Source organism: Pseudonaja textilis, chromosome 3, assembly GCF_049901715.1.
Source record: "Pseudonaja textilis isolate UNSWEBS1 chromosome 3, rPseTex1.2, whole genome shotgun sequence".
Lineage (NCBI taxonomy): Eukaryota > Metazoa > Chordata > Lepidosauria > Squamata > Elapidae > Pseudonaja > Pseudonaja textilis.
This window is the reverse complement of record NC_141992.1, coordinates 185,279,153-185,290,237: the sequence shown is the minus strand read 5'-3', so window position 1 is coordinate 185,290,237 and position 11,085 is coordinate 185,279,153. Positions and strand designations below refer to the sequence as shown.

At 40.8% G+C, this 11,085-nt stretch overlaps 1 protein-coding gene across 2 annotated transcripts in view; it reads right to left on the bottom strand.

The window, feature by feature from the left end:
- Nucleotides 1-3,070: 3,070 nt before the first annotated feature.
- COL14A1 (collagen type XIV alpha 1 chain) overlaps nucleotides 3,071-11,085 on the bottom strand; it is a 142,261-nt gene continuing 134,246 nt past the window's right edge. The window contains exons 47-48 of one of the 2 annotated variants that reach the window (XM_087931683.1): nucleotides 10,499-10,552; nucleotides 3,071-3,949 (exon numbers count right to left, since the gene is read on the bottom strand). In XM_087931683.1, coding sequence (XP_087787809.1) covers nucleotides 10,515-10,552 — 38 coding nt within the window. In that variant the 3' untranslated portion in view covers nucleotides 3,071-3,949; nucleotides 10,499-10,514. The remainder of the gene's footprint in view (nucleotides 3,950-10,498; nucleotides 10,553-11,085) is intronic. The other variant, XM_026703612.2, reaches the window with a different exon arrangement.

Genomic DNA, 11,085 nt, shown 5'->3' with positions numbered 1-11,085 from the left:
GTAATAGTGTTTTCCTGCAAATAATGTGTGTATATATATATATCTTTCTGTCCTTTGGTTGAAGTTTTATGTCATGCTTACTTCATTATAACTAAAATATTTGAGCAAGCTGAAGGCTAGACTAACCAGTGAAAGCACACTTAATTTCCCATGTTAGAAGCTCTTCTCTTTCAGAAGACTGAACTGTTGCATTAAGTGCTGTAATAGAGAACTACCTCCCTCAATCTCAGTCATCCATTTTAGACCACAGCGATACAGACGTAGTGGCTTACTGACCCCGGAGATAGTCTTTGCTCCAGTGGTTTGCGTCCTAGCACTGCATGGCGGGGTGAATTCCCATCATTGGCCTCAGCTTCTGCCCACCTAACAGTTCAAAACAATGTTAGAGTTGATAACTAGGTACCACTTCAATGGGGAGACGAGCCGGCGCTTCATATGGACGGTTAGAATCCTGCTCATGCCGGACCTTCCCAGGTGCAACATCTGTTTGTGAGGCAGCTTTAGTGGAGGGAGAGAACCCTGGATGCCACTGCAAGAAAACTGCGGATGTTTCTTTCTGGTGCAAAGCTAGCTCCTTGGAAAGCATGCATGAACCAAACAGGGCTAGCAAACTTAGGCAGCCAAACTACTACTCTGCATTAGCATTGGCTAATGTAACATCGCTATATGCTGAATAAATACATAGTAGCCAGAGGGATGTATTGTACCAACATAAAATAATTCTATGGATAAGTGTTCTGCTGAGTTAGTTTTATGTTAGCAGCACCCAGTCCCTACATGCAATGCAGGTGATCCAGTGATAATTTCTGTGTCCCAAACAATCTGTGATTTCTCTTTTCACCTCATCCAAGTTAGTGGTTATCACTACATCTTACAGTAATGCAATTTATTAATTATGCACAGGCTGACAATGTTTGATTATCTCCTTCTGTCAGAAGGAAAACGAGCAGTAGTGGGATTTAGTGTTCCCTTCTGACTATACTTTAGATGTCAGTGCGTAACATTGTTAACATTGTTGGAAGCAAGTTTGTCAACCATGGCCCCCTCTAATGGTATACATTCATTTAGAATATTAAAAGCACCACATTCAGAAAGCCACAAAATAGTAACCAGGCACATAGCTCCTATACCTTTGCACAGACTTTTGCACAGAGGCAAAAGTATTCAAACTGCCAAAGAGCCGTTGTAGGCCCTCCAGAACAGGAGTGTCAAACTCACGTCATCACAGCGGCATCACGAGACGTATCAGGACTTTTTCCTCCTTTGCTAAACCGGGTGTGGGCGTGGCCAGTGCATGATGCATCTGGCTCACGGTCCGGGAGTTTGACAGCCCTGCTCTAAAAGGTGTTTGTACATCTGGTTAGAAATCCACAGATAATGGCAAACCTCTGCCTGAATTGAGAATGTAGATACTTTCACTGTTAATCCTGTACTAAATGCTTCACAATGATTGTAATTTGTAGGAACATCTGGCAGCATCTGTTAATTTTCCAGAATTTAAACATTACTAGAGTTTGGGGGGAGGATTGAAACAATCCATATGTTCATTACTATTTCTGGCATGCCTACATACAACAAAACATTTAATGATAATTAAATTAGCATTAGTAGCAAATTGTCATCAGAAGGAATTAGAGGGATAAATTTTTTCTTCTCTTGAAATAGCACAGTTTTCATAACATAGTTATGACTACAAATGGATTGTTCAGTTGCAAAACTGTAAAAGTGAGACTCAATGGATACAGAAGTACTATATCCATACTTGTATCAGGTATTATAAATGCAAACTGCTGTTTTTCAAAATTCAGAATTTCATTGAGTAATCCAGATTTAATGCCTTCTCCATTGACTATTCTCTATAATTTTCTAAAACTTAATTGTCGTACAGTATAATCAGCATCCCCAATAATTTGCGAAGTTCACTTGCATTGCTGTTAAAATTACTAGTACTCCTTAGTCTTTAGTTTTTGGATATATTATATATTACTGAGTATTACTGATAAAAGAGTAACTAAGGTAAAATCAAAATTTAAATTACACATTTGCATTAATTCTTATCCAAACAGTATGTTTTAAAAAGAGATCTATAGCATCTCAAAATAAAAAGTTACTCAATCCATTGGTGTAATATTAAGCTGGATTCTGTTGAGAAAAGATCTTGCAAGCAAAATGAATGTGTTTTGTTCAGAGTCCAGTGTGAGTTACAACCTTCAATGCTACTTCCAAATATTTGCATTCGTAAGTAATGAAATATTCAAGGAAAAGTTTATTATGTTGAATTAAGTAAAAAATTATTAATTCCATTTTTGTTGCAAGAGCCTATTAAGACAGATCTTACGAGCAAAATGAAATGTTTGTCTAAAGTCCAGTGAGAGTTACATCCTTCAACCTGCTTTAGGATGTTTGGTTTGAAACATTGAAGGAAAACTTTTTTTTATTATATTAACTTAGATAATCAGTTGTAATCAAAATACTTTCAAAAATTCTGAGCCCACTCAATGACTTCATGTCAAAACAATTTCTGACTCATCAGAAGCAACATTGCGGGATGACAATCAGAATTATCCTGAAGAAAGACTTCCTTTAAATTACTGCCAGTAGCATGCTGAGAATTCAAGAGTTTCTGGCAAACAATACTAAGAGATTGCATTTATCACGGCACTGAGTGTAATCAAAAAGGGTCATCTTACACCTTTCCAACAACTTTTAAACAAGAATTAATATTGAGGAAAAATTGTATCGTGCTAATCTCACAGGTGCAACATTTTTAACCTTATTCTAGAGAAATGTGAGGAATTAGATGCCAAAATGTGGAATGAATGAATAAATAAATAGACCATGAACAAATATGGTTCTTAGAGCAGTGATCTCCAATGTTGCTGGGTAGAATAGATGTTTGACTTGCAGGAAAAATGAGGATATCCAAATCACTTGAAATTAGCAGGATTTTCCTAATTGGGCTGGTAATCAGTATTCACAAATTTGAAATTGAGGGTTAGTATGATCAGGCATACAATTCAATTTTGTATTGACACTATGGTCTTTTAAAATCAGTACAGTAGGAAAAAATATTTATAAAAGTTTGCCACTTTATTTGTATAGAAAACAGAGTAGTATTAGACCCACAATAAATTATTGGTGCATTTCCAACAGGTATTTATTTTATGGGAATACTGTGGGATGAAAAAAACCCACTTCATATACATCTTTATATGGATAATTTAAAAAAAAAACTTCGGAGAACTCAGACATAGTAGTAGCTAAAGTAGTAGCTTTAGTAGGTTTATTCTGAGGGAAGCACATATTTAAAATTTAGACAAAAAAAATCAGAAAGCAAGGAATAAAAGAAGAACTCTCCTTGATTTAATTCAAATTTGTCATCTGGCATTGCAGTATTTTGAAATGTGCACTGAACCATACTCATAGCCTAACTATAAACATCTACAAATACATCTTTGGGAGTTTTCACTTAACCATAAACCGCTATACTGTTAATAATTTCTGCATGCAATGTAATTAACTCTTTTCTGTCTTGTCAAAATGGTCATGTACAATATAGTGTTTTTTTTTTCTCCTTTAATGTATATGCTTGCAAACAGTTTCCATGACAACATTTAGGTCAACTGGACAGAGGCCTAAATATTAGCTTAACTAACGTACACAAAGAATATAAAAGCAGTTCATTGTGAGGTTTTTTTAATTGGCTGATCGTGTTTTGGAGAGCTGATACTTCTTTTGGAGATTCTCCTCGGAAAGCGGCTTATTCCGGCAGCCTCCATTTCTTCATCCACTGGTGTGAATTCTGGTTGTGCGATGTGAGGATAAGCATAGGATCCTAGATAGGGCTCTGGCTGATCTTCATACAGATCCTCGGAATCATACAGTTGGTAGGAGTTGTGGGTTAATGGCACAACTGGAATGTCTTGATCTGTTGGATCCCCGTAGCCACCTTAACCCACAAAGGAAAGGCACAATTAATACAAGAGGGAATTAAAGAATTAAAGCTAGAGCAGGGCTGTCAAACTCAAGGCCTGGGATGGATGCAACCCATGGGGTATTTAGATCTGACCCGCAGGGCCTCCCGGGAGCTCCATTTCCACTGGCAGAGGGTTGCAAGAGGCTGTGGCAGCCGAAAAAGTAGCCCAGGAGACCATTTTCGCTGGCAGAAGCACCGCTGGCCGCCACAGGCACACCTGACAAGTGATATAGAGCTGGCCACACGCACCACAGCTACTCCGAGGCGAAACACAACCCTGATGCAGCCCTCAATGAAATCGAGTTTGACACCCCTGAGCTATAGCATCTCTAGGAACTCAGTCCATTTTAATCATCAAATATATATATATATATATATATATATATATATATATGTTTTCTGAGGTTCTCATGGGTATTTATATGTAGATCTTTGGTTGTTCGGGTTTTCTCCGCGTAAGATTTGAAGTATCTAGGCAACGTTTCGATGAAGTCTCATTCATCATCTTCAGGCTTCTGTCTCCAGCTCTGTGCTTCTCAGAGTAATGGAGATTGCAGCTGCTTCCTCCTTTTAACTGCCAGTGGGGTGGAACTTGATTGGGTGGGGGCTTGGCTGTGTTCTGATTGGGTGGGGGTGTGTTCTCATTGGTAGGGGTTTGGCTGTGTTCTGATTGGTTGGGGGTTAGCCGTGTTCTGATTGGTTGGAGCGTGTTCTGTTCAGGAGGGGGCTTGGTTGTGCTCAGGTTAGTTTTAGTTGCTGGGGATTTGAGCTGGAGAGTTGTGATCTTGCTGTTTGGCTTCTAGTTCGTGGTCCTGCTGCATCTTCATAGTGGGTGTTGGTTTGCTTCATGTATGGCTCAGAGGGGTTTGAAGTGGGTAGTGATGCAGCTGCAGTGCAGCTTCTGGTCCATGGTCGTTTCTCATTTTCTGAATGGGTGGGAGTCTGTTTTCTACATGGAAGTGTGGTGGTGGCATCTTGTGTGGCTCTCATGGGTGTGGGTCCAGTGTCCTTCTTCATGTTAGGTACTCGTCTGTTCATGAGGGCGGGTTTCCAAATGGCTGGAAGGCGGGAGGTGTCATCTCGTTTGTTCATGCTGTGTGGGCGTTTTCTATCTCTATGGCTTCTCTGATTATTCTGCTGTTGAAGTGTTCGGTTTTGGCGATAGTTCTGGTATTTTTAAAATCAATTTCATGTCCTGTGGCTTTGAGGTGTTGGACCAGGGAAGAGGTCATTTCTTCTTTTTGATTGAGTTCTTATGTTCTTCAATGCGTGCGCTTATTCTTCTGTTAGTTTGTCCAATGTATGTGTTAGGGCAGGCTGTGCAGGGGATTTCGTATACTCCTTGGTTTTCTAATTCGATTTTGTCTTTGGGGTTTCTTAGGATGGTGGATATTTTTTTGTTTGTGCAGAATGCTGTTTTGATATTGTGTTTTTGGAGGATCTTGCTAATTTTGTCTGTAGTGCCTTTTATATATGGGAGGAGGGCTTTTCCGTTTTCTTGTTCTCTGTCTTGGATTTTGGTTGGGGCTTCTTTTTGGATTAGGTGGGTAATCTTCTTTCTTTGGAATCCATTGGCTGTGAGTACGTTGGTGAGAGTGTGTAGTTCGGTTTTTGGTGTTGTTCATCGGCTAAGCATTTTGTTCTGGAGATGAGTGTCTTGGCTACGGAATTGATCTGTGCTGGGTGGTGGTGTGAGAGTGCATGTAGATAGCGGTTAGTATGTGTTTTCTTCTGGTAGATGGTGTGTCCTAGGGAGCCATCGGATCTTTTGTATACCAAGACATCTAGGAAGGGAAGTTGATTGTTGGCTTCTGTTTCCATGGTGAATTGTATTTTGGGGTGTAGACTGTTGAGGTATGTGAGGAAGTTGTTCAGTTTTTCTTTCCCGTGTGGCCAGATTATGAAGGTGTCATCTACGTATCTGAGCCAGAGTTTGGGTTTGTGGTCGTATTTTTCTAGAGCTTGTGTTTCAAAGTGTTCCATGTAGAGGTTTGCGATGACAGGTGAGAGGGGTGATCCCATAGGTGCTCCTTCTATTTGTTTGTATTTTTGTCCATTGTAGGTGAAGTAAGTATTGGATAGGCAGTGGTTGGTTAGATCTAGGATGTGCTTGGGGGGTTGTATTTGTTTTGGATGGCTGTCAAGGCTTCTTTTATTGGCACTTGGGTGAAGAGGGATGTGACATGAAGCTTACTAGTAGGTCGCTAGGTTGTAAGTTTTGTTTCTTTATGATCTCGATGAACTGGAATGAGTTTCTTACGTGTGAGTTGATGGATTCTGCATAGGGTTGTAGTTGTTTGGCAAGAAATTTGGCCAGGTTTTGTAGAGGTGAGCCTATGGAGCTGACTATTGGTCTGAGTGGGGTTCCTTCTTTGTGTATTTTGGGAGACCATAAAGCTTGGGGCATCTGGATGATTTTTCTCTGGGTATGATTCCTTGCTGGATTTCTTCACTGATGGGGGAGGCTTTTATTTTGGATTTGGTAGTTTTTCTAGGTAGGTGGTGGGGTCTGTCTTTAGGGGTTTGTATGTGGGGTCTTGGAGTAGGTTGGTTAGCTTGGTTTGGTAGTCAGATGTGTTCATTACCACTGTCGCATTGCCCTTGTCTGCTGGTAGGATTATTATGCTGGTGTCTTCTTTCAGGTTAAGTAGTGCAGTTTGTTCTTCTTTGGATAAGTTGCTTTTGGGTGGTTTGCTAGTGCAGAGGATGTTGGTGATTTCGAGTCTGATTTTGTTAGCATCATCAGGGTTGGTTTTGGTCAGGCTGGTTTCAACTCCACATATGATGGTTTCTGTGGGGATGTGTTTGGGAGCGACAGCAAAGTTGAATCCTTTTGAGAGGATCTTGGTTTCAGCTTCAGTGAGGATCTTGTCTGAGATGTTGTGCACTGTTTGTTTCATGTGTGGCTGTGGGGGGAAGAGTTGGTTTCTGGCATTGTTGTAGTTTCCTGAGTTTGTTGGTCTGTGTGTCTGTCTTGAGGATGGTCTGTGTTTCGGCTCTCCAGACAGCGAGTTGTTTGGATTTGTCCCAAAGTAGAGGGTGAATCTTGTTGCTGAGTTTGAGGTGGAGTGTGAGGAGATCTTTGTTGATTTGGTCTAGGAGAAACCTTTTTGTGTGAAGTTCATTTCTAATTAGGGCCAGTTCTGTTCTTTTAAGGATGCGTTTGGTGGCTGCTCTGTTGGTGTGGAATTTCAATTGGAAGCTTGTGGGAATTAAATTTTGATCTCGGCAGTTGCATAGGAATGCAAGGTCACATAAAATGGAGGCTCTTTGGACTTCAAGTTTTTCATAAGTCCTGGTCAGATGGTGGGTTTCCTCCCGTAGAGGTGCAATATTTGTTTTCTGAGGTTCTCGCGGTATTTATATGTAGATCTTTGGTTGTTCGGGTTTTCTCCCGCGAGATTTGAAGTATCTAGGCAACGTTTCGATGAAGTCTCATTCATCATCTTCAGGCTTCTGTCTCCAGCTCTGTGCTTCTCAGAGTAATGGAGATTGCAGCTGCTTCCTCCTTTTAACTGCCAGTGGGGTGGAACTTGATTGGGTGGGGGCTTGGCTGTGTTCTGATTGGGTGGGGGTCATACCCAGAGAAAAATCATCCAGATGCCCCAAGCTTTATGGTCTCCCAAAATACACAAAGAAGGAACCCCACTCAGACCAATAGTCAGCTCCATAGGCTCACCTCTACAAAACCTGGCCAAATTTCTTGCCAAACAACTACAACCCTATGCAGAATCCATCAACTCACACGTAAGAAACTCATTCCAGTTCATCGAGATCATAAAGAAACAAAACTTACAACCTAGCGACCTACTAGTAAGCTTCATGTCACATCCCTCTTCACCCAAGTGCCAATAAAAGAAGCCTTGACAGCCATCCAAAACAAATACAACCCCCAAGCACATCCTAGATCTAACCAACCACTGCCTATCCAATACTTACTTCACCTACAATGGACAAAATACAAACAAATAGAAGGAGCACCTATGGGATCACCCTCTCACCTGTCATCGCAAACCTCTACATGGAACACTTTGAAACACAAGCTCTAGAAAAATACGACCACAAACCCAAACTCTGGCTCAGATACGTGATGACACCTTCATAATCTGGCCACACGGGAAAGAAAAACTGAACAACTTCCTCACATACCTCAACAGTCTACACCCCAAAATACAATTCACCATGGAAACAGAAGCCAACAATCAACTTCCCTTCCTAGATGTCTTGGTATACAAAAGATCCGATGGCTCCCTAGGACACACCATCTACCAGAAGAAAACACATACTAACCGCTATCTACATGCACTCTCACACCACCACCCAGCACAGATCAATTCCAGTAGCTAAGACACTCATCTCCAGAACAAAATGCTTAGCCGATGAACAACACCAAAAACCGAACTACACACTCTCACCAACGACTCACAGCCAATGGATTCCAAAGAAAGAAGATTACCCACCTAATCCAAAAAGAAGCCCCAACCAAAATCCAAGACAGAGAACAAGAAAACGGAAAAGCCCTCCTCCCATATATAAAAGGCACTACAGACAAAATTAGCAAGATCCTCCAAAAACACAATATCAAAACAGCATTCTGCACAAACAAAAAAATATCCACCATCCTAAGAAACCCCAAAGACAAAATCGAATTAGAAAACCAAGGAGTATACTAAATCCCTGCACAGCCTGCCCTAACACATACATTGGACAAACTAACAGAAGAATAAGCGCACGCATTGAAGAACATAAGAACTCAATCAAAAAGAAGAAATGACCTCTTCCCTGGTCCAACACCTCAAAGCCACAGGACATGAAATTGATTTTAAAAATACCAGAACTATCGCCAAAACCGAACACTTCAACAGCAGAATAATCAGAGAAGCCATAGAGATAGAAAAACGCCCACACAGCATGAACAAACGAGATGACACCTCCCGCCTTCCAGCCATTTGGAAACCCGCCTCATGAACAGACGAGTACCTAACATGAAGAAGGACACTGGACCCACACCCATGAGAGCCACACAAGATGCCACCACCACACTTCCATGTAGAAAACAGACTCCCACCCATTCAGAAAATGAGAAACGACCATGGACCAGAAGCTGCACTGCAGCTGCATCACTACCCACTTCAAACCCCTCTGAGCCATACATGAAGCAAACCAACACCCACTATGAAGATGCAGCAGGACCACGAACTAGAAGCCAAACAGCAAGATCACAACTCTCCAGCTCAAATCCCCAGCAACTAAAACTAACCTGAGCACAACCAAGCCCCTCCTGAACAGAACACGCCCAACCAATCAGAACACGGCTAACCCCCAACCAATCAGAACACAGCCAAACCCCTACCAATGAGAACACACCCCCACCCAATCAGAACACAGCCAAGCCCCCACCCAATCAAGTTCCACCCCACTGGCAGTTAAAAGGAGGAAGCAGCTGCAATCTCCATTACTCTGAGAAGCACAGAGCTGGAGACAGAAGCCTGAAGATGATGAATGAGACTTCATCGAAACGCGTTGCCTAGATACTTCAAATCTTACGCGGAGAGAAAACCCGAACAACCAAAGATCTACATATATATATATATATATATATATATATATATATATATATATATATATATATATATATATATACATACATATAATCAGGAAATAATCTTGTAAAATTAAATAATCAACATTAACCCAATCAGGGAATTTGTTGTTAATTGTTAGAGCTATAGTTATATAGTTTTTTTTTTAAAGAGTCCCTGCAGATTTTACTTCGCTAGTCATCAACCATACGGGACAACGCTCATCTCCATTTCAAGGCCATTGAGCCAGCACTGTCCGAAGACATTTCCCTGGTCATGTGGTCAGCATGATGTTGTGGAGAGTTGTTACCTTCCCACCATAGTGGTACCTATCTATCTGCTCACATTTGCATGCTTTCGAACTAGGTTGGCAGGAGCTGGGGTGAGGATGGGAACTCCCTCCATCACATAATGCTCAGATCTCAAACCTGGGCTGCTGGCTTTTCAGCCGAGAAGCCCAGCATCTTAACCACTGAACCACCATGCTGTCTCAATCTTATATAGCAGGGGTGTCAAACTCCCCTGTCATGTAACGTATTGGGTCTTTTTTCCCCTTTGCTAAACCGGGGGTGGGTGTGGCCAGCACATGACACATCTGGTCCACAGGCCGTGAGTTTGACACCCATTATATAGTAGCCTTTAAAAAGTGGGAATATATACTTATTACTAATGTTGCATTAATCATATTGGGAACATGGCAGTCAATGTGAAATGTCATGCAATCCTTATTAAAGGCTTAATTATTATTTTTCTTTTTTAAAAAAATATATATAAAGATTTCGTCTACACCTAAATAAACTCTATACTGCATTTCAATTATATGTCTAGTCAAGTTCAGGGACCTTGTCCTAAACCATCAGTGCTGTTAGTTGAAAAAGTTTGAGGCAGTTCAATAATCATTTCTGATCTTTGTCCAAATGAAAGAAAAAACAAACTCTACCCGAAATCAGTTTCTTTCACCTTCCATATTGGTAGCCATTGTAAGGGAATGAGCCTTTAAAATTGAAAATGAACAATGGTAAGGGGTGGGGAAAAGAGGGGGAAAGGATAGGAGTAAATGGACAACAAAGAAAAACACACAGGTCAGTAAAAGACATTTCAGAGGCCAGGCTGAAGTATATACATTAATCTTGCATTTTAAACCTACATGCAAAGTTTGAAGCACCCAGGCCAAATTGTGTCTTTCATTGAATTTGTAAGGACATCTTTCTGGAAATTTGAGTGCACAATTATTTGTTATGTGTAGCTGTTTACCGATTCAAAACAACAAAGCAATTCGGTAGGTGCAGGACTTTTATCAATCAATTCTGCTTTGTAGAGCGAATTATTTTCATTTTCAAATGCTACATCCATGTTGAAAACAGGCAGAACACAATCACCACCTTAACTTAGTAGGGTAAGATTGCTTGTTTACTAGTGACTTTCTTCTATTCTTCCACCTAAGTGCGGGCCTATTGAGCCAATTAACGTGCAGGGCCTTATTAATAACTTTGCAGTAAAAAAAACCAAAATAGCACCAATTCATCT